The sequence below is a fragment of the Camelus ferus genome, chromosome 17, assembly GCF_009834535.1.
Source record: "Camelus ferus isolate YT-003-E chromosome 17, BCGSAC_Cfer_1.0, whole genome shotgun sequence".
Taxonomy (NCBI): Eukaryota; Metazoa; Chordata; class Mammalia; order Artiodactyla; family Camelidae; genus Camelus; species Camelus ferus.
In genome coordinates, this window is record NC_045712.1 from 7,474,653 (window position 1) to 7,498,802 (window position 24,150).

The window sequence follows — 24,150 nt, forward strand, 5'->3', positions numbered from 1 at the left end:
TCCAGCGCTTAAGTCCGCCCGGCTCCCGCAGGCACGTGCCGATCCCGGGTGCAGACAGCTGCTGGACCAGCCCGTGCTGGCCCTTCTGCCGCGGCGGGAGAGCCCTGTGCGAGTCATCAGGTGTGTGCAGCCGCAAGCGGCGCTTGCCTGCCCCCTCAGCACTCAGCAGCTCTTCGATTGCTCTTTCTAAACAAGGGAGCTAGGAATTCATTCCTTCTGTCACCCGTGTCTCCATGGTTATTTGACACGTGGTTGTCTTTTGGAGTTCTTGGCACAACCAGCGCTGGGTTTGGCTATGACATTTCTGTCTGTGGAGGAAACAGAGGGATGGAATTATTCTTCCGGATGGCCTCAGGCTGTTTCCTAAAACAACTTGCGAGGTGCAAACCCCAATCCTGATGTACCATGTTGGATGCTGCGAAAAATTTGAGCACTAGCTGGCTTTTTGATGATTAAAAAAATCACCATTAGTTGTTTTTTTTTTTTTTTAAGTTGTGATAATGGTACTGTGTTTTTAAAAAACCGTTCCGAACCTTTAGAAACACATACTGAAATTTATAGGTGAAATGATACGATCTCTGAGATTTGCTTCAAACTATGGGTTGGGATGGACAAGGCCAGACCGGCCATGAGTTGAGGACGATGTATATGTATGCCTGGGTGTTCAGAGAAAGTCCTGTTCATCCACTTTTGTGTATGTTTGAAATTGTCCACAACACAAAAAAAAAAAAAAAGTTTTTTTTTTAAAGGATTGTAGCTGAGAATGGAATCTGCTTTTCCTTATTTTTAAAGGTCATGATAAGGCTCCAGAGAATGGAAGGGGCTGCAGGATAAACTACGAGTTGTCGTAGGAGAGTTAGATGCCAGAGAATTCTCTCCTGTAGAGAGCCGTGTTGGGGGAGGTGATGGTGCCCTGGGAGGGTGGGTGGGAATTGCAGGGTTATCGCGGGGCGGCTCATAGGGTTTCAAACAGAACTGTCTACCTGTGACTAGGCAGGGTGGAATTTTGAGATATTGACCACATCCAACCCCCAAACTCTCAAATTTGGAGGAAGCCATACAATTTGCCTATATTGCCTGGGGAAAGGGGATGCTACAGAATCAGGGAATAATTTCCCAAGCTACTGTCCAAGAATGAAAAAACAACTTGATTAGTGAGAGTCATTGTTTTCCCTCTTCCCACCCCCAAATAGGGACAGTAACTTTAGTTGATCATTTATGATGTGCCAAGCACTGTTCCTAAGTATTCTTTTTTTAATCCTGTAACAACCCTGTGAGACGATTGATTTTACAGAAAGGGAAACTGAAGCACAAACCAGTTAAGTAACTTGCCCAGAGTCACACAACTAATCTGACTCCAGAGCCTGGGTCCCTAGCTATTCCCTGGATGGATGAGGGGAGACCCCAGGGTTCCCATGTCCAGCTTAGCATGGGATCAGTTGGCTGGCGATGGTTGATCAGGGAGTTTACATAGAAAGGGCCTGAGAAAGTCTCAGTGTGACAGGGAGAGCATGTGACAGGGAAGCCTCCTGGAGGCTGTCCCCACCCCCACCTCCTACGTCTTGGCCCTTTTGAGGGCCCCAGAGCTCAGACTCAGCCTGGTGGAGATTAAGAGAAATTCCTAAATGACAGTGATTTTGTTTCTGCCACTTCCAGTATTGAAGACCTGACAAAGAAATTAACTTTGGTTGTCCAAAAAAAAAAAAAAAGGAGAAATATTCCTCCGAGTTTGAGAGTGCCGCCTATGATTGTACATACATAGAACCAGTGTGGTCTGGTTTCTGCTGTTGTGATTAAATAAGGTATTCTGAAGGAATCAGGGTCCCAGTTAAAATATTAGGTTTTCAGGGCACACTACCCTGGGCTTGAACCTTAACCCTGTCATGTAGTTGTTATGTGTCGTTGGTGTGAATCTCGATTTCTTATCAGCAAAACAGACATGAGAATACTAACGTTCTAACCAAGGCAGCAGCACTGAGCATTCTGCCCCTACTAACCACGCCCACTGCGTGGGGTGTGTAAGGATGACACACACAAAACCTGCAGACTGCCCCACGAAGGGCCCGGCACAGGGCTGCTCTTCCGTCTGTCCTAAGCTATTTTTGTCAGGTGTCTCCACTCACTGGCAAGATAAATAAGAAATGGCTTTTTTCTTTCAAGGACCACTTTTGCGTCTTTAGGCCCTGTCCTATTCATTTTAAAACTTGGATCTCATTTTTGGATAGAAAGCCCTTTTCCAGCTCTTGCCCTGGGTCAGGCCTGAAGGGTCTGGAGGGGGAGGGAGACTCATCCCCTCTGCCCTCTGCCCTCCCCACCCCTCCTTGCATTGGCTCTTGCAGCAGGGGAGGGGTGGCCGGGAGAAGAGAAAGCATGGCAGTGCCTCTTGCCTTTACTGGTGAGCTCGCTGACTTCGCTCCAAGGGCCAGCGCTGTCGTTGCCCCAGGGTTCTATAGGCTGCCAGTGTTGGCTTTGCGAGGGGCTTGTTTCCTAGCACCTCCCTGGGTGCTGTTGCTCCCTTCCTGGATCTGGCCACACTTCCTAGCTGACCCCACTGTAATCCTCTGCATGGGGACCTCTTGGTCCCCACAGTGTAGGGTCCTTGCTCATCTGCCTTCTGTGGCCAACTTTAGGGCCCCTGGGCACATATGAGGTTCAGCTCCTGTACCTCTCAAGAACTAGAGACTTAGAGTGGGGTGCTCTGGCCGCTCTCTTCCTCGTGGACTCCACCAGACCTTCCTACTCCCGTTCTGTCCTCCTCCTCCTGGTCACACAAAGGGACATCAGCATGTCCTCCAATTAGAAACTGGAATTGCAGTCTCTTTTGCCTGCAAGTACTCCCAGTCACCTGGAGGTAGTCTCTCTCCAACTCCCTTTCCTGGCTTTTAGACGTGGGAACACACTTCCTCACAAAGGGAACAAAAGAAAAGGAAAGGGCCTGTTTTCACAAATACTTCACTGCCCCAGAAGGTGCCTTCCCCTCTCCACAGTGGTGGTAGTGGTGATGGTGATGGGAGTGATGGTGGTGGCAGGGATGGAAGTGATGGTAGAGGTGGTGATGATGTGGTGATGGTGATGACAGTGGTGTTGGTAGAGGATGTGGTGGTGGAGGAGGTAGTAGAGATGATGATGGTGAAGGTTATTGGTGGAAATAATGGAGATGATGATTTTCCTGAAGAGTTGCCCCAAAGAAAGTCCTAGAGGAGGTGGCTGGTCCTTTTGGCTCTCAAAGGTCAGACCTCTGAACTTGGAAGGTAGACATTAATATCTTTTGTCCTTAGCTTTGGGACTAAGAAGAAATTTCATAACAGCAGAAAAAATTCCACCAACCATTAACATGATCTTGCTATGTTAGGCATAGTGCTACCAATGAAAATAATCCTTTCACAATCATTTTAAAAGAGGTACTAGAAATAGGGTCATAATCTCTTCTTATGCTAGGTGAGAGGTCAGTTAAGCTTGGGGTACAGGCTATGGTCCCAGAGAGAGCACAGGTAAATGATCAAAAAGAGACTGAACCAAGATCCCTGGCCTCCTTAACTCCACACTCTGGTCAACAGGGTGAAGCAGGTGGGAGGTGGTTAGCTAGATGAGGAGGGAATTCAACTTCCTGATTTTCTTCACTGGTGGCTTATGATAGGTTACTTTTCTTTCTATATAACCGGGACTTCCTATGCATCAGTTTCTCAACTTCAGCATGATTGACAGGTGGGGCCTGATGATTCTGTTGTGGGGCCTTCCTGTGCCTTGTGAGATGGTGAGCAGCTTCCCTGGCCTCTGCTTACCAGATGCCAGTAGCATCCTCAGTTTTGACAGCCCCACATGTCTCTAGACATCACCGAATGTCCCTTAAGGGGATCACCCCCAGCTAAGCACCGCTACTGTAGACCAAAGCCAAGGCTGATCCTTCTCCTGGGAGGGGCTGGGTACTGACAGAGCAGGCACAAGGATTTTGAGCAATGTGTTCAAGTTTAACTCACTTTATATTTCTATTCCGTGTTCCTGGAACTCATTTCTATACCTTCTCCCTTGAGCCTTCATCCTTCCTAACGACATCTGTGGGAAAATTCTTTAAAAATTTAAACTCAGTCATTTCAGGATTGTTTTATTCTGTTTCCTCCTCTATTTTGACCAAAGATTTAGAGATTTAAAGACTATCATGACATTGATTAAGGAGAAGTGGGAACCAATTTCTGTTCTATGCCATTACCCTCTGAAATGTACAGTCCTTCTGGGTGGTTCTTTATGAATCACCAATGACTTCATGGATCACCAGTGACTTCCATTGGTTCCATGAACCAGTGGTCATGTCGGTTTTTATCTTATTTGACTTTATTTGATTGTTCCTTCCTTTAACAACTTTATTCTCCTGACTTCTGTGATCTCATAGATTCTGGGTTTTCCTCCCACCTCACTAGCTGTTCCTTCCTTGCCTCTGTGGCTAAATCCCCCTCCTCCTCTCATCTCCAAATGTCAGAGCACCCTGGGGCTCAGTCCAGAGCCCCCTTTTCTTATCTATATACACATTCTCAGATACCATGCTTTTCCCAGGACTTCCAAAGCCCTCCAGGAGCCACCTTGCCTTAGAACGCCACGGCCTTGTAGTCAACTGTCCACTTGACATTTCCACTTGGGTATCGTATTGATGCCGCAAATTTAGCATGGTTAAGGCAACTCTTGTTCTCTTTTCTCCAAACCTGCTCCTATTCCCAAGTCTTCTCCATCCTAGAGCATAGTGCACCCATCAACTAAATTCTTCAAGCCAAAGATCAAGCAGTTTTCCTCAACAGTCCCAGTACACTTCATCTAGCAACATCTTTGTCTCCAAAACACAACATAAATAAGCTCACTGAACTTCCACCGCCCCTACCTTGGTCCAGTTTGCCATCGTCTCTTGCTGGTATTCCCACAGTAGCCACATAACTGATAGCTCCTTGCTTTTTCTCTTGCTCTCCCCACCCCACAATGCATTCATCATACAACAGCCAGAATAAGCATAATATATATATATACATATATATATATATATATATATATATATGTATATATATATATGTCATCAGATTATGTCATGCCTCTTCAGCTGGTTCCCGATCACACTTTGAATGAAATCCTGACTGCTTATCCTAGTTTACAGGCCCTGCCCGGATCTAGCCCTTGCTGGAGACTGACCTCCAGCTTTCTTCTCTACCATCCCCTTTGCTCCACTGAACTGCAGTCACTTGGGCTGCTATAATCATCTATTGCTGCGAAACAAACCACCCTGAAGCTTAGTGGCTTGAAACAGCAATCTTGGGTTATTCTCGCAATTCTGTGGATTAGCTGGGCTCAGCTGGGAGGCTCGTCTCGCTTCCACTATGGTGTCAGTCGGGCTTCCTCATGTGGCTGCATTTGGCTGGGGCTTTGGCTGGGGCTGAAACTCCTCTCACATGACAGGATCCTCCGCTGGGGGCCAGCTAAGCATGTATTTCTCTCCAGCAATGTAGCTGGATCCCTATGCCTGTTGGCTCAGGGCTCCAAGAGAGTGAAATAAGAAATTGTCAGAATACTAAGCCCAGAACCAAAACACTGCCACTTCATTCATATTCTGCTAGTCAAAGCAAATCACAAGCTGCACCCAGATTCAAAGGGAGGAAAATAGACAAAGAATTTGTAGCCATCCTTAATCCATAGCCCTGACCTTCTTCCTGGCATCTGCACATGGCCAGCTCATTCATCCTTTGGGGCCTCTGCTCCTGCCCTCCCCTCTGTGTGGCCTGTCCTTCTCCCTGATCTCGAGACAGCTGGCACCTTCTTGTCCATCAGCTCTCATGCCATCTCTTGAGAGGTGACCATCCAATAAAAGAAGCCACCAGTCACTGTCACATTACCCTTTGAACATTCTTTGCAGAGAATTATCACTCTCTGACTTTGTTATTTGTTTAATGATTTACTTTTCACTTGTCTCTTTGCACTGCAGTGGAAGTCCCATGAGGGCAGGGTCCTGGCTGATTGAGTCACACTGTATCTTTAGCTCCTAGAACACAGAGGAGGCAAAAGCCCCGAGTCAGTACCTGTTGAATAAATGAATAGAAGCGGCCTCTCCGTTCTGTGGAGGTGAAGAGCCCATCCTTTGGAATCACACAGGCCTGGGTTTTGCCCCTTCCTTGCTGTGTGGCCATCGGGGAGGTTACCTACCTTCTCTGTGCTTCAGTCTCTAAAAGAGGATGAGAATTAAGAGAACCCACATCAGCCCCATGGGGAGTTGTAAAGACAAATGACAATGATCCAGCTTATCGAGGGGCCTGGCAACTTGGGAAGCCTTCCTTATTATTCTAATGTAAACTCGAATTGGCTCTCTCCTCCTTACTTCCTTTTCCTGAGCTCCAAAAATCGGGAGAGAAAAATTCCATGTAACTCTAGAAAGTGGGAATCACATTTCATTGTGATCCCTAAAATGCTTTCACGTGGTTGCTTGCTGGCTCCAGCCAAGAGTAGGTCGTAATCTTGTGTCCGGGATGAAGGGCAGGCTGGTCAAGTTCAGGGACGGTCTAGAGCCCACTCTGCTTTTCACAGGAAGCTTGAGCTGCTGCAAGGGCCACCAGACCTCTGTGGAGGTCCTTTCAGATCTGAACCTGCCAAAGGCTGCCCTGGACTCTGACTTCCTAATTTTCATTAAACTGTTTGGTCCGTCCCAGTTAAAGCCTTTTGAAACCACTGTGCTCAATTTACCACCTAATTACTCTTACCTTGTTTGTTTTAATGACGCTTACATAATGATCCTGGTGATTTTTATGAAACCGTAGGTGGAGATTTTACTTTTCACTTTATAATTTGTGATTTTTTATATTAATGTTTTATAACCTTGAGTTCTTAATCATAAAGTCATAAGGAGCTTAATTGATTTGAAACTAACCATGCCCTGAAGTGTGTACATGTCAAATTGATTCAAATTGATCCAGCAAGTTTAAATAAAGCTTAGGCTGAGAACAGGATGGCTGGCACCTGATAGAAATTTTCCTAAAGTGCTTGACTTGGGTGACTCAATTATGCTCCTGTCTCCACAGAGTAAATTATTGGATAAATACTCTCTCTCTCATTTTTTTTTTGCATTTATCACAGACCAGAAAGATAGGACAGTTAAAAAAAAGCCTAGGAAAAGTTAGACAAGTGTAACATATTCTATTTACAGTTCTTCCTTCTGGAAAACTGTGGCGAGTTCAGATTGTGAGGGCGTGCTAGTTTGAAATATATAGACATTTACGTGTTTGGTTTCAGAGCCTGACAGGCAGCATCACCATCTCAAGCTGAAAATGGTTGGACATTAAGAACTGTTAATAGAAGTGATGGAAAATACAAGAGTCATTGGGATGAGTTTGCTTTTTTAAAAATGCTTCCTTTTTTTTTTTACATTTACCAATTTTTTTATCTCAAGTGAAAAGAGTATGATTATATTTTGTAAACACATAATCATATGCACATATACTAAACATTGGAAGTGCATGAGAGGTTAAGGGCGCGCCTTACTAGGTGTTGGAATTACAAAGTTGCTCATTTTATTCTTTATATTATGCAGTATTTTAAAAATTCCTTTTAATAAACTTAAACAAAATATATAATCAGAAAATAATGCAAAGCAGAAATATACCTTAGAGGTGATGAAAAGGCATTTGAGTGGGCCTTAAAGGTAATATTCTATTTTTTAATTGGGTAACCAATTATACTTGGGCATTTGTTTTTATGATGATGATAATTTTTTTCTTTTTCAGTTTTATTAGGTAGAATTATTACACTTCGACTGCACGTATACATTATATTGCATGTAAATACATATATACAATGTACTGCAGATAAAAAATATTAAGGAATGATTGATACAGGCACAATTCCATAGAAAACTTTCTGAGCAAATGATCCCACAGGCAAAATCCTCAGTTTTCCAGAACAGGGTGAGGTCCATGAGGCATCTCCGCCAAATGACAGGTCAATTTAGTTCTAATTGGCCCTAATTGGCACCTCTTTCCCTCAGAGGCCACATTCTTTTACCTGCCTCCCAGCAGTCCTCACAAAGGTGTGAAATCATTTGCTGGAGTTGAGAAATATCAGACATAATTTCCCAGTGGATCCCTGTAAACCGAATGAACCTGATGGCTGGGCACAGGGAGATGAGCCTGACTCCAGGAAAGATGCAAGTCCCAGGGCTCTACCTCGTGAGGTCCCAGCAGTGAAGTCACATCGAATTTTCCTGCCATTGATCTCTCTGGAAGCATTTTCCTCCGTAAGCAGTTACGATGATTCCTGACCTGCTTTCTTATCTCTAGTTCCCGTTTCTTGCAAGTCAGTCATTTTGCTTTACTCTCTCTTTTCAAGAGTCTTTGATAAAATGCTTCTTGGGTTTGACTCTTTGTAGACAGTCTCGAATGCCCAGGGCTCACTGCCATGACCATCCTGCAAGGCTTCCTAACGGGCCTCCCTGCCCCAGTCTTGTGTTCCAGACCACGCTCCTCACTACATGCCTCGGGGCCGGCACCCCTGTCTGCTTTAGTCGCCCCTCTGTGCCCAGGGCTGAGCATTTTACAGAACTGCAGTCTCTCATGAAGAACTTCATTTTTTCTACAAAATGCACAAATCCTAAGTGATATTTCAAAGGATTTTTACCCATGCAATCCCCACCTGCCATCAGGATAATGAACTTTCATTCCCAGTTCCCTGATGCCCTCTCTCAGCCACACCCACAGCCCTACTCACTCCAGAAGTAAACCACTATTCTGACTTGTATCACTGAACATTGATTTTTGCCTGCTCTTGACCTTCATCTATGGAATTGTTCAATGTTGTGGCCATGAAAATGCATCTCTCAGATCTCTGTCTGTTGGGATGCCCCTACAACCAGTTCTGCTGGGTTCTGAAATCTATCACCATGTTTGTGGATGGACAAACTTCCCATAGGCTGCTCCTGCCTTTGACTGGGTGTGGCAGGGGCATTAATGCAGGCTATTCGTGGGGGATGGGGAACTCCTTTGACTGGCAATTTTGGCTCATTGGTTTTGCTGTGTTTTCTTAGAACTGCAAAGTGATCTGAGACGTTCCCATCTAACCAAACTTCTTTCTTCCCTCCCTGTGTCCCTCCTTTCTTTCCTTCCTTCATTCCTTCCTTCCCTCCCTCCCTCCCTTCCTCTACTTTCTCCACAAGGAGCAGACCTGCATCATAGTTTGATGGTTCCCAGCCTCTCCAGGCTCCCTCCCATTTTTCCAGTGGTGTTTCCCTTAATCATCTCTTGGACACTTAATCTTGGCATCTCCTTTTGGACCCAGACAAACGTCCACTCTTCTCTGTAGGCTTCTTTTCCTCATCATGAAGTCTGGGTTATCATCCATGTGGTGGCATGTAGCAGCGATGTGTCCCTTTCCATAAAGATGTACTATTCCATTGTATGAGGCTCCCCACACATTATTTTGCTTTTCTAGACTTGATGGGTATTTGGGTTACTACCTGTTTGGGGCTAATCAGTAAAACTTCGATAAGCATGTTTGGAGTTGTCTTTTGGTGGACACGTACATTTATTTCTCTTGAGTATGTCCTATGTTGTGAGATTGCTTGGTTTGTGGGGTAGTGGATGTTTAGAGCTGAACTCTGGACCCAGAATGTCGGGGTCTGAATCCTGACTCTGCACTTAGCAAATACATGCATGCCTTAGGGCAAGACATTCAACCTCCTTGGGCCTCAGTTTCCTCATCTGTGAAGTGGGGATAATAACAGCCCTTACCTGCCAAGGCTGTTGTGAGGATTAAATGAATTCATCCTGGACACCCTGTCACACAGCAGGCACTCCATCCACCAGGCTGCTCTTAACTGCCTCTGAGCTGCATTTCCATCTGCTGCCCCCACCAGCCCCCGCTCCTGCCTCCTTCTTGAAACTCAGTTAGTGAAATGCCTCTTCCAATCACTGCCTAAATCAGTGAATATTACATTTGCTCAGCGCATTTACAGTCAGGTGGGAGAGCGCAAACAAGCGGCCAAGGAACTGAAAGCCAGTAGCTGAGGTGGATGGCAAACTTGCTCTGTGCCTTGCATGTATGAGCTGGCTGCTTGCTTACACCCCTCAGCTCATTTCCCCCCTTTTCTAGATAAGGAATCTGAGTCTTGCAGTGGTTTGTAAATTCACAGTGTCCCAACCGGGGATTAAATGCAGGCGTGTCTCATTTAAAGCCGAGTCGCCTAACCAGCATGTTAGGCTGGTTTTATGACATGGAATGGGCTGGACAGCACCAGAGAGGCACCAAGTGTCCTGGACTTCAGAGGTGGGAGGAGTCCCAACCAATCTGGGGGCTTCCCAAAAGCTTTCATGGATACATGAGACACAGATTGGAGGATGGGGAAGATTCTTGTCAGGTGGCTGGGAGAAAAGGGAGGAACAGTGAGAAAGGCTTTTTGGGTGGATGGAACAGCAAAAGCAAAGACAAATTCCAGAAACTCAGAATATTTGGAGGGAAATAACATTTGGGAGGATAGACTCTAGCAAGGGCAAAACCTTGGTTTAGACCCCAGCTCTGATATTTACTCGCTGTGTGACCTTGGTTAAGTTGCTTAACTTCTCTGTGCATCAGTCTCCTCATCTGTAAAATGAGAACAGTAAGTGGAGCTTCCTCAGAGTAGTTTGGGAGGCTGAAACAAGATGATGCTCAGGGCTTTGTACGGTGTAAATGGCCAGTCACTGTTACTGGGTTCAGTCCCCCACCCAGGATGGTGGTCAGCAGGGTCACTGGCTCTCAAGAGGTTAGGATAAGAGCAGAGGAAACAGCTTCTCTGTGCTTGAGGTAAAAAAAAAGTGGAAGCGATCGTTCCTCTTGCAGCAAGTGACAGCGTGAGTCACACTCTACGTGAAGTCTCTTTCAAGTCTGCCTTCTGCAACTCGCCCGCATCAGCAAAATGCAGATAGAAACACAACCATTAAAAAAAAAAAAAAAAAAAAGATGCTCATCTAAGTACCTGATTAAAATATTTGGCTTCAGCATATATCTCAGGCCTTTTCCTCAGGGAGAGACTTGGAAGTTGCTTTCTGGGATAAATTATCCACACTCAATGTCCACCCACTACCTTATCCAGTCGCTAGCAAGACCTCAAAGTCAGCTCCGTGGAGGAGGGGAAATCAGAAGAAAAGAAACCGGGGTGATTTAAAAAAAAAAAACACTTTGACGTTTCCTTCTCTTTTGAGTCGGCTGGCATATAGTCAACAAACTGTTTTCAAGGACCAGAGACATTTCAGACCATCCTTCATGGATGTCTTCGTGTTCAGAAAAATCAATGCTGAATTTTCCCGCCGTCCCTGCCCTTCCCCTGCTCCCGCTCCCATCTCCCCCCAGGAGATCTGGGGAGAATTTCATTCATATGGTTTTGATTCCTTCACTCATCAAAATGTAGTTTTCCAAGAGCCATTTGATCTCCAAGATGTTATGCGAGTGTCTTTTTTTATTTTACTTTTTCCCTTAGAAGAGAAGGGCCGACAGTTTGCCAAAAGAAAATGAACTCCAAACTCTTGGGATCTGAACTCGGTTCAAGCACTCATTCCGGGGGAGCCCAGGGGGACGTTGCTTAGTCAGGGGCCTTAGATACTCTCTTCAGAAGCCAGGTGAAGCCAGGCAAAGTGGGGGAACTCTTCTTGCTCTTGCTTTTCTTACTCGTGTGTATGTGTGTTGCCCACTACTCTGTCCTAGTAACGAAATAGTAGTTCTGATGTATTGAGTAGTTCCTGAGTGCTAGGTGCTGTGCTAAGTGGTTTAGGAGAATTTCTCTAGTTGAGTTTCTAGAATCTTCCTTTGAGGGATGTGCTTCCTACCTCCTTCCCTTCTTTCCTTCTTCCTTTCACTCATTCTTTCATCCATCCAGTATTTTCTGAGCATTTATTATGGGTCAGGTACTCTTCTAGGGTCTGGAGACCCCGGGGCAAATGAGACCAACCACATCCCTGTGTTTGTGGAGCACACACTTCAGTTGGGATGCAATTAAGCGAGCTAATAAGATGGTTTCAAGTAGTAATCCAGGTGACGAAGAAAAGCAAATATAGGTGGCCAAAGGACTCTAGTCCTGTTGGACTTGCAGGGGTGGTCAGGGAAGGCCTGAGCAGAGATCAGAGGGATGGCAAGGATTCAGCTGCAAAGATCTGGGAACAGGGATGCCCTGTGGAAGGAAGGATGGGGCAAGGTCCCAGAATGGGAACACCTTTGCACATCTGGGAGCAGAGAGATGGCCCACACTCTGGAGTGGCAGGCTGGAAGAAATGGTGAGTGGCCGGGGAGGAAGGTGAGTCAGGCACCCAGGGCTTCTTGGGCCGCGGGAGAAGCTCTGGAGTTCAGGCAGGACAGGCTGGGACCTGATGCCATGTTTGCACCATCACTCTGGGTGCTGAGTGGAGAGGAAGTTGGAGGAGCCAAGGTGGGGAAAGAAAACAAGGAAGCTATGCTGACCAGGGTTTTGGGTCCTCCTCCCCTTCCAAACTCAGGAACCCAGTGGACCAGAGGAGTGTTTGCAACGGGGTTCACTGTGCTGGCTCCCTAGAAGTTCCCTGGTCCATCTTTCTGGCAATGGTACTGCTGACTGTGGTAGACAGGGGCTGTTACCACCATCCCCACCCCCATCCTTGCCCTATTCTTTGATCGGCAGCCCTGATGCTTCTCTGGGATCATCCTTTGTCCAGCCTCAGGCCACATGTCATAGAAGGGGTCCACCCCACCCTGGCCAATTGGGATGCAACATTTCCTTGGCCATGGTGACCATATGATCTATGCCATGCCAATCAGGGCTGGGGAGGTTCAGTTCTACTCTTTTCATTTGAATTATTGAAGAAATGGAATTCTGCTTTCCTGCTGGATTTGATGCTGGAAGGGGAGTGGTCTGAGGAACTGTTGGTAGCCACTTTGCAGCTACATGAAGCCAGCACCAAGGAGCAGAGTCAAGACACAGAGAAGGGAGCTAGCTCCTGGTGACATCCTTTGCGCCCTGAATCAATCAACACCTGAAGCCGGCATTATTCTAGGTCATGAGCCAATAGCTTTTCTTTTTAACATTAGCCAGTTTGAGCTGGATTTCCTGTAGCTTGTACCAACAGAATCCCAGCTAATACTATGTCCAGTAACACTCACTATGAAATGTAATGGCTCCAGCAAACCCTTTTCTTTTTTCCCAAGGAACTTTGGCCTTGGGATACAAAGGAGGGATACTAGAAAGAATTTGGGGCATCCTGGCCGGGAATGCAATTAGGAGGGGCAGAACATGTTTGTCCCTGATTTTAAGTTATCTGTGCTATTCTCACTAATGTCAACCACTTTTGTGTCCCTGAATGGAAGGATTTACTGACGTGGCGTATTTCAATGGAAAGAGTTTTATCATTTCAGCACGAATTTTTGTTGGTGGTGGTGGGGACTTTTTGTGGTTTTGTTTGTACAGATTACAAGTGATGGTTTAAGTAGTCATGGAATGAGAGACTATTTTGATTTTAAAGGATCCTAGAGGTCACCTGGTTCAACCTCACTAAGCCTCTGTTTCTTCAACAGTAAAACAGAGATCAGAGTGTGCGTCCCATAGGGGCATGAACTGTCACGTCTGTTAAGTTCTGACAAAGACCTGAATCCATTTTAATAGAAATCCTACCTTGTTTTAAATTGCTTAAGGAGCGGGAGTTCACCATCTCATTCTAGAGAATCCTAGTTGTCCATCTTTACAAAATTATGTTTTAAATGTGTCAGTGGTTTCTCTTTGGGCCTCCGTTTCCTCATCTGTCTAATGAAGGGAATAATCATCTCTGCCTCCAGGGATAGTTGTTGAAGACGGAAAGAATGAGGCCCACGGCCCTTCCACATTCACTGTCCACCCTGCTTTGTGTCTAGGAGGCTGAACTGAATGGGCTGTGGTCCCAGGCCCCACTGCTCTCTGGTTTCTGGAAGGTTCAGTTCATGGGAAACGTGAGGGTAAAGTGGGAGGGCGGTGAGGCCAGGCTCACTGCTGTGCGGTCTGTGAGCTGGCTGGGTCCTGCCATCACAGCCCTGCCTCCCACTGGGCAGCCCTCTCTGCAGGCTCTGCTAGCTGTCTGTTCCCCTCAGGGCTTCAGGCCCAGGGGCCGGGAGAGGTGGGGAACGCCCACCCTCATCCCCACTGCTGCACTCTCCCTGAGGTTTCTCTACATCCTGCCCACATCTTTGCAAAAGATCTTTCTATTAAACTCTCCTCAGCATCCCTCACTGGAGGGCACCCTCTGCTTCTGCTGGCTCGGACTGATTTGCCCGGAGGCAAGCGCGAGGCCAGAGCCCGGCACACAGCAGATCCTCCCCGGAGTCTACTGAGGATGTTGTTGTGTCATCCACGAAGCCAAGAATGAAACATAAGATGGATGTGTGGTTTGACCATGGACTTCATTGTTTGAGGTTTTCTTAATCAGATGATGTGGTTTTACTCTCAGGAGTTAGGAGTGGCCTTGAAGAATGACTGGCCCTCCCATCTTCGGACTGCCAGGAAGAACGGCATAGAGACACAGTCTCCCATCCCCGGTGATCACATCGGCCTTCCAGTCCTCCAGTTTCCTGGCATCCCTTTATCATAGCCCTCAGGGCTTTCTGGTATTATCTAGGCAGCTTCCTGCTTATGCCCATCTAACTTAAGCCAACTAACTGCATTTAAAACTTGTTGTAGACTGATGCCCCACAAATTCATATATTGAAGCCCTAGCCCCCAGTGTGATGGTATTTGGAAGGAACGCCTTTGGGAAGTAGTTTAAGATGAGGTCATGAGGGTGGGGCCCCCATGAGGATATTAGTGTCCTTATAAGAGGAGAAGGATCAGAGCTTTTCCTCTCTTTCTGCCACATGAAGATGTGGTGAGAAAGCAGTCATCTGTAAGCCAGGAAGAGGACCCCTACCAAGAATCAAATTGGCCAGCACCTTGATCTTGGACTTCCAGCCTCCAAAACTGAGAAATAAATTTCATTTATATAAGCCTCCCAGTGTATAGTATTTTGTTCTAGCGATCTGAGCTAAGACAATGTAAATATTTCATATGAATCATGTCATTGTGAACTCTTCTGCCCTGAGAGTTCACTGTGGGCCAGACACTGGTTCAAACACTCAACATGAAAGGCCTCATTCAATTTTCATGGCTATTTGTATTAGGAGTTGTCCTCAGTATCTAGAAAAAGACCAAAAATAAAAGTGATTTTAAGAGATGCTTAATTTTTCTCACACGTAAAATAAGCCTGAAACTTGGCAGCCATGGGCTTAATAGTAGCTCCATGATCATCAGAATCTCAGGCTCCTTCTATCTTTCTTAGTTCAGGAGTTCCATCTTCAAGGTTACCTCATAGTCCAATATGGCTGCTGTAGCTTCTGCCTTTACATTTACATCCTTGACAATGAGGAAAAAGAGGAAAGCCAAAAGATACTTTTTAAAGTGCCAGCTTGTTTTATGAGCTCACTTTCCCAGAAATCCTACCCAGCAACTTCCACTTACATCTCATGGGCACGAGATTTCTGCCATGGACACACATAGCTGCAAGGGAGGCTGGTCAGGGTAGTCTTTTACCTGTGCTCACTGCAGCCCTCAATGACATTATCCTCATTTTGCTAACAAGGAAACTGAGACTCTGAGAAACAGGGATCTTGCCAAAGACTTCACTGATGGTAAGACAGAGCCAACACTTGCAGGAGCCAACTCCAGTGCCCATATTTTTTACTTCTTTACACTAATGACAGAGTTTATCTAAGAAAAAAGTCAGGCGCCTACCCAGGCAGCCCTGTGCATGCTCAGATGTCTCCACTATTGTGTGGATACCTGACTAATGGGTCCAGAGTTTTCAGTGATTCTGGTTTATGTCCGAAACTGATTCACAGAAAGTTTTCCAAAGGGAGCCTTTATGTAAATGGAGGACTGTCTTAACTTGTTTGCCTGTCTCTCTTTCCTGATAGACTGTGAGCTTTTAGAGGGCCTGCCCAGTTGTCTGCCCAGTAACCAACATAGTGGCTCGCCCACTGTTGGGACTCAGTAAGCATCTGTTGAATCAATGAAGGAGTGAGTGAGTGAACTAAGGAATTTGTACATAGCTAACAATCTTGAAAACAAGTCAACTTCTTTTTCCTGGATGGTTTCCCATCAGCTAACCAACTGTGTTGACACCACCCCTGTAAGAGGTAGTCGCCCTGAGAAAACCATCCATTGTCAACTGTGGGTCCCAGGAGTCTCTGTCTGTGAAAATTAGCATGTGTGGCACCCATGAGACCTTTTATTCTAGTGGATTTCTGAACATCCTTTTTTTTTTTTCCGATTGGCCTATAAAGTGTACTAAGGAATTATGCTAATGCTGGTATCTCTCCAACCACATCCTATTGAGGATTGAATCTATTTTTCAAAGACAAAACTGAGTTTTAATTTAGTGTCCCCGTGACATTTTCCCTTTCAAGCACATGAAGGATGCTTCTGCAAAGAGAGAGGTCTTGGGAAATCTTTCACGGATGGCTGTGCTTCACGCCTGGGTGGAGTAACCCTCAGCACGCCAGCTTTCAATTAGAAGTAAATAAATGGAGACAGCTTCGCAGTGTGTCCGACAGTCTGAAAGATTAACCCGGGGCCTTGGGCCTTGATTTCTCCCAGTGCGGCTGAAAATTTTCATTTACATTTTGTGGCATTTTCTGAGCAGCGGTAACATGCTAGGTTTAAGCTTCAAGACCTTCTCTCCTTCTCTCTGCGGCTTCTTCCCCCGCCCCAGTCTTCAAGAATGCCATGAGCCTGGAGGCATCTGTGGAGAACCTGGGATGTGCCCTTTCTCTGCACACGTGGATTCTGAATGAAATTCTCTAGGTGGATGTTTGGCTCTGTTGAGGCCAAGCGATAAAGAGTCTTTTTTCTCCTCTGTGATTGTGATTCTGTTTGAAGTTAGGGCAGAAGGGGACATGTCTCTCCTCTGCCAATCACATCCGGAGGCACAGGTGGATAGGGAGGGCTGTGGTTAGGACTGGGGATAGGGTCTACTCTAGGCACAGACTTCTTGCTGTGCCATTCCCCCACATTTTGAGACCCGGAGGGAAGGCCGTGCCATCCCTTTGAGATTCTTCTATCAGGGAACTGTATCGTTTAGTTATTGCTGCAAAACCAGCCACTCCAAAACTTAGTAGCTTAAAGCAACATCATTTTCTTAGCTCATAATTTTGCACATCAGCATAATTTTGCAGTCAGCTTCTGGTCTGGGCTGGAATTGGCTGATCTTAGATGGGCATCATCAGCTGGTGAGTTCAATTATGACGATCTCGGCTGGGATGGCTGGGGCCATGTGGGCTCACATCACCCAGCAGGCTAGCCTGAACTTGCTCGCCTTGGTAGCAGAAGGATTCCAAGAGCAAGCACAGAAACCTCTTGAGGCCTAGGCTCAAAGCAGGCACAACACCTCCACTCCATTCTAGGGACCAAAGCAAGTCAGGAGTCTAGGTCAAATGCTAGGAATAGAGAAAGGGACCCCAACTCTTGATGGGAAGGCCTACAAAGAATTTTGGCCATTTTTTGTAATCTACAACAGGGAATGATTTTCCAAATGTGCTCTGCAAGCCTAGTGCCTTCGTGGGAGAGCCTCAGGGGACCCCATCGGGTCAAGGTTTGAGTTTGGGTTGTCCCCTCCCACCTTCAACCAGCATAACTCATTTTTATCTGCAAGATATACTGGACTTCCAAATAGCAACTCATTAGAACAAAAGTTGTCATGGTGAAAAGACGTTTGAATACCAGTTTGTTGGAAGTAATTGTCAGGATCTCCGCTGCCTCCTGCCCTCTGTGACTCATAGAATTGCACTTCCTTCTTTTGGATGAAGCAGAAAACTAGTGCCAAGAAGAAGGAAGACTTTGACCTTGGCCATTCACTCATTATTCTTGCCACGCCCAGTTTCCCTGCAATCTTATTTTCCTAGTGCATGCAACGTTGATGGAAGACAGTCAAGAAGTGGAAGAGTCCTGACCGTGAAGCCAGACTTTCAGTGTTCAAACCCCAGCTTCCTTAGCTGCAGCATAGCCTTAGGAAAACTACTTATCCTCTCCAAGCACAATCTCTTCATCCGTAAAATGGGAATGAAAATAGCAGTACCTACTTCATAAAGTTGATGTGTGGGTTGAATAACACAATTTATGTAGCATAAAAATTACTCAATATATGTTTACTATTATTATTATGTAGTTTCCAAGTTCCCTTAAAGTTTGAATAGATTATACATCTGTGAGATTCAAGCAGGCAGTGCCATTTTAATACTTTTATTGAAGACCCAGTTGCAAGGTGCTCTGGTCTAGGAATTTTTTCTAGGAAGGTAATCAAAACAAAACAAACCTCTGCCTAATGGTCTGCCACCAAATGGTAGAATTCAGCTGTTAGAGATTCATTCCTTTGGCTGAATACATTAAAATGTTCTTATTCATTAATACTTTGTATGAACTGGTTGAATAGATGCTTCTTCCATGAATATCTTAAGCACTGAGAAAATGTGAAGTTAGATGGAAAGTTTTGAAGAGGAAGGAGTGATCATGTATATTATGTGAAGAGGAAAGCAGGGATAGGCTTGGGCTGGCCACTGATTGGGGGAGAGGGAGGGAAGGGGAACAGGGAGCAAGAAGTTTAGTGTCTGGATGAAGTAAGAGACCCTTTAGGCTGGTGGGAGAAGAGCCAAGAGGCACTGGACCTGCTTTCCTGCTGTTTGTGGAGCCAAGGGTCTTTGTACCTGGGACATGTTTCTATGTGCATCATAATACATCCTCTTGCTTACCCAATTGTGATCCTCAAATGATTCGAGCCCCTGCTACCTCCACTCCTGGCTGTCCAAAAATATTCAAAGCCCCTGTGGCCACCATCCAGCAGGAAGGAACTCTATGCCCTGGGTGATGGAGGAGCTGGGATGTTCTTACACTTCCCTGGGAGTAGAGCTTCAGTTTCTCAGGGAGGAGACTGTGCGCCTGCATTACACTGAGCAGGTTGCCCGTTCTGTTGGTCCTGCCCAACAGGCTCTGCCACCATCACTCAGCCTTGGGGCTTCCACTCAAACAGGCTTTGGTGAACAGGCCTTGGCATACAGGCTCAGACTTGCCAGGCTGGGCCCTGGACTGTGGGCCTGATGGGAAAGTTAGGGCAAGATGGCCCCAGCCTGACTCTTCAGATACCTGCAATGCATAGGCTAGGGTACACTGGTGTTATATCGTCGTGGGATGACAAGAAGTGGCCTGGAGAGCCACTTGGACCAGAGATGTGTGTCCTGTAGAATCCAGCAAATCTCAGACTGTTTCAGGGAATAGGTGGAGGTGGATCTGCCTGTGAGCCCACTGTCTGTATGAAAATACCCCTCTTCCCTTTAAAACTGTAGTTTTGTCCCAGAGATAAACTAGGGAACCATGCTGACCTTACTGGAGGCGGGGGGCCTTTGTTTTTCAGAAGGATTTGCTTTCGAATTTTTTGACCTGCCAAATTTCCTATCATATTTAAGACTTGTACTTTTTCTTTCTTTCGGAATGTCTGTCATTTTTTTATAACAAGTTATCTGTTCATTATGGAAAAATCTGAGGAAGAACAGATAAGTGAATGTTTGGGTTGCCGTGAACGATTACTTGTAAGTAATTCCTGTTAAATCCTCTCCTTCCTCTCTGTCTCTGTAACTTTCTGTTGAGAGCATAGCCTATGATTTATTGGCATAAGCCCCAATTGTTGGACATTGAGGAGGGTTTTTCCAGGCATCCAGCACCTGCATAAAGCCCTCTGGGACTCAGCTTCAGTGGCCTGCAGTGTTTGCTGACGGGTCCCTCGCCCTTTATTAACTGCCTGCCCTCGACTGTTTCATTCCTCCGCTTCCCTACCCGTTTCTCCTTTGCCTCCCAAAAAGCCACCTGTGCTTGAATCCTCGTCCTGGGGGCTGCTCCTCAGAGACCCGCACCAACCCACCGACCACCAGCTTTGGGTTAGAACATGCCTCCCTTTCCCGGAGATTGACTTACCACCTCTCTTCGGGAACCTAGTCTCTTGCCTGACGTCGGGTGCTCAGAGGTCAAGGCTCTGCGGATTCACTTAGGCCTGTTTGGCTGTGCCTCCTGGGTTTGGCAACTCAACCTTTGGCCTCCAGGTTTCTCATCCTTTTGCTGCCAGATTTCTGCTAGACAAGCTAAGGTCGGCTTGTCACCAGTGGCTAATCCTGGTTCTTCCTCTTGTCACTTGGTCCCTGAGTTAACCCTCTCTCACAGTTCTGCTGTCTCCTCTCGGGGCTTTCCTCATCAAGATATCTTTACTCGGCCTCAGGCTGGAAGCAGGAGGCCCCAGGCCGCCCTGTGATGTGGGTGAAAGGTTTGTTTGGGGGTTCTCTTGACCCTGCTTTGAAAGCCCAGCTTTTTCTTGTCATCCTCCCTGGAAAGAGAGTTTTGTTATTAGACTGCCCTCTGAGGTGGTATCTCATCCAAGCAGAGAGATCTGGGGGGAAACAATGGTTTCTGTTGGTCAGGAGATCAGACGAGGCCCAGTAGGGCAAAACACGGTCCATATTCTCTAACTTGCCTTTCTGCCTCCCCAAATGTGCCATTTTGAAGGTCCAAAGTCTCAGAACCCTGCCAAAGTCCTTTAACACGAACGTTGATTTGAGCTAATACATGAGTGCTTGCCAGGGTCTTGAAGAAGAGTTCTTGTCGAACGACATTTGTAATCTGGGGACCTTAATCTGAAGACATGAATGTAAATGTGGGGATCTCAGGCACCGTGGCAGGAAAAGTTTTTAGTGACTCTCCAAATAGCAACAGTCACATTTTGGCAGGGGGATGCCTTGGCCTGGGATGAAGGATTACAGTGCTTTCCTCCCCCACCCCACCCCACCCCCACCCCCAGCTCCCTCCCTCCCTTCCTTCCTTCCCTCTTGTCAAGGAGGGTAGTATAGTTGACTCTACCAGTTGCTGGCTTGACGATCTTGGACAAATTACTTATTCTGTCCGTGTCTGTTTTCCCACCTGTACCATGGAGGTAATGATAGGATTATTATTATCCTGTCTCATGGAGTTTTTGCGAGGAGAAAATGAGCTAATACCTGTGAAGCACTTAGGGTGGTACCTGGCACAGAGTAACCCTTCAAAATGTATTTGGTTTTATCATCAATTGATTCATAAAATCAGTAAAGCATCTACCTCATGATAAGTTCTGAGGCAACAGGGTGACTAAGTAAGCCCCAAAGTGTCCAGTGAGGGAGATAATTTAGGATACGGTTTTTCAAGCTGCCTCCAGGAAACCACAATTTTATGTTTTCCTTCTCTTCCCTAAATTAAAATAATTCGGTCTATTTTAGGTAGGAAAGTGAGTCCTCCTCCAGGAAGCCACTCACGATTAAGCCCAGGCAGATATGTCATCTTAATATAAGAGTGGATAAAAGAAGGAAAGCAGAGGCGGGTTTTTGATAACTAATGATTTGGGCACTAGGTTTAATGACTCCCAAGGTCTATTGGGAGGGAAGAGAAAAGGATGAGGATATGTATAAAAGAGAGGGGCTGAAATGGACTGGAGTAGGGCCTGGGGCCATGGGATGGATGTCCCTGAAGAAAGGGGCCCAGACTGTGCTGGGTGGACATGAGATGAAGCCCTGTGAGGGGTGCTGGTCCCATGCTCAGTGCTTTGTCAGCCTGCAGCCCTCACCAGCCAACTGCCCAGTTTCTGTGGAGCAAACAGGCTGCCTGGTTAAGAGCATGGACTCCAGAGCCTGACTGTGGGCTCAGATCTCCATGGCACCACTTACTAATTCTATCTTCCACAACGTGACCGGCACTCCTCCTGCCGAGAGGGGTACTTGCTCCCTCACCTTGAATACAAACAGGGCTGTGACTGCACTGACCCAGGAATGGGCAGAAGGAACACTGTATGACTTCCAGGGCTAAGTCATAAAAAGGATCTTGTTCCCCTCTGGCAGTCTCTCTTGGAACCCAGCGACCATGATGTCAGGAAGCTGAGGCCACACCAGGATGCTCTATCCGGGCGGGCATTTCAGCTGACAGCCCTTGCTAGGTCCCCAGGCAACAGCCAGCATCAACCTCCAGGAACATGAGTGAACAAGCCTTCAGATTATTCCAGGTCCCAGCTTTCTAGGCTTCTGAGGCCCAGACTGCATGGAGCAGAGATCAGCCATCCCTACTGGGCCTTGTCTGATCTTCTGACCAACAGAAACCATGAAAGATAATAAATTATTATTGTTGTTTTAGCAAGTCTGGGGGCAATTTGTTATGCAGCAGGTAGATAGCTAATGTCCTAGCTACATGACCTCAAGCAAGTTACATAACTTCTCTTTGCTTTGTTTCCTCATTTATAAAATTGGGCTGATAACAATTTCCAGTGAGATGGTAAATCAGCTCCCCACCCCCACCCCCCAAAAAAGCCATGATTTTTAGCATTTGCTGATTTCTGTGCTATAAATTCTCCCACAGTGGTCAATTTTAAGCAATCAATGGTTTAAAAACCAGATGGTGAAATTCCTAAATATTTAACAATTGGCTCTCATTGAGCCAGTACAGGCCACCTCCAACACACTACCAAAATGTCTACGTCATGGCAGTAAATGATTTAATATCCGTAAATAATTTAGACATAGCACAGACTAAGTGCTCTGTGTTTGCTGTTAAAATTGCTGCTGTTGTTGTTATTGTTAGCCCAGCACCCAGCTGACCTGCAGCTCTCTGCTCCATCCACAAAGGGCTTCCTCCCAATTAGCTGGTCATACTGGCGGGGCCACCTCTGACAGAACCAGGAGAGCTCTACCCTACAATGTCCCCGTTACTCGTGAGCCAAAGAGGGGGCCCTGGGCACACAGAGGGCGATGTGGAGGAAGAGGGCTCACTGTGCAAAGCCTTCATACCTGTACTTTTTGGGGGAGCCTGAACAGGGCGGATGTGAGAGCCCTGAGTGGAGTGGCGGTCATCGATGCCTCACCACACAGACGACACAGTGCAGCTTGGAAGATGCTCAGAGGGGCTAAGACAGGGGTGCAATGGGAAAGGCTTTTATCCAAGCTTTAGGGGGGTCATTCAGAGAAGGTTGAATGAGGATGCCCCAGGGGAAAGAGACAGAGAAGGGAGTTCCAGGTGGAGGGGCTGGCTCAAACAAAAGCCTGGTGGAGAGAAAACACTTCATTTCTGTGGATTTGTAGATCTGCGTGTGCTGAGAGTGTAGAGTGACAAGTTCAGGGGCATTCTATAAAACTACTGGTCTGCACTCCTCAGAATGTCAATATTACTGAAAGAGAGAAAGAAAGGCTCAAATACTGTCTCTGATTAAAAGAGACTGTAACAGGCATGACAACTAAACGCTCCGCACATCCTGACCTGGTGCCGACTGCAGGGAAGCAGGAGCCTGTGAAAGCATTCCTCAGACAACTGCTGACTTCCAGCAGGGGCTGCATATTAAGTAACAGTCTTGTACTGATATTAAATAAAATCCTAATTTCTCTTATATAAGAAGTTGTCCTTGTTTTTAGGAAATTTAGGCTGACATATTAGGGGTAAAAGGGTGTGGTGTCTACAATGAACCCTCAAATGTTTCAGGGAAAATTTCTATTTAGCCGAAAATTTCTACTTATTTTTAGAAAATTTCTATTTACTTAAAAGAGGTTTTAAGGGAGTTTCTTCTTTGTTTTTGTGATTCTTCTGTAATATTCAAATGATTTTGAAATAGAAAGATTTTATTTTTAAACAAGTGGAGAAAAAGAAAGTGTAGGCTAAGAGTCAGGGAGGGGAGAGATAAGTCGGGATGTTCAGCTGCTGGTTTATTGAAAGGGGCGTTGAGGCGTGAAAAGGCTAAATGGTTGGTCGAGGGTCAGTGAGCAATTAGCGTGAACTTTGAGCCCCTAACCCTTACTTCTGAGACCCAAGTCATGGTTCTTTCTAGTGAACTGGAGGGTCCCAAGAGGGTAGTGTGTGTTAACATCTGGCCTCTGCTGTGGAGAAGACCTCAGGGGTGTAATTTCTGCTTGCCGCCCAGGAGTTACCCACGGAGCTCCTATTATTACAGGTTATCATTACTGTGATCTGTGCCCTGAATTCCCCATGCACTGCCCTCAGATTTGCCCCATATGTTTGTAAAGGTTGATTACATCTTTGGGACCTTTTTCTAATGTGAGCTGATGCTGTAAAGTTTCAGTTGTCACAGCTCATTGGGA

At 46.2% G+C, this 24,150-nt stretch overlaps 1 protein-coding gene across 2 annotated transcripts in view; it reads left to right on the forward strand.

The window, feature by feature from the left end:
• The window catches only part of SHQ1 (SHQ1, H/ACA ribonucleoprotein assembly factor), a 183,449-nt gene that overhangs the window by 154,027 nt on the left and 5,272 nt on the right, over positions 1-24,150 (forward strand). Inside the window, exon 12 of one of the 2 annotated variants that reach the window (XM_032458088.1) lies at positions 14,430-14,686. The exons of the other annotated variant lie outside the window; for it this stretch is intronic. Within the exon in view, the coding sequence (XP_032313979.1) occupies positions 14,430-14,570 (141 nt within the window). The 3' untranslated portion in view covers positions 14,571-14,686. Of the gene's footprint in view, positions 1-14,429; positions 14,687-24,150 lie in introns of those variants that run through there. 2 annotated transcript variants of the gene reach the window in all.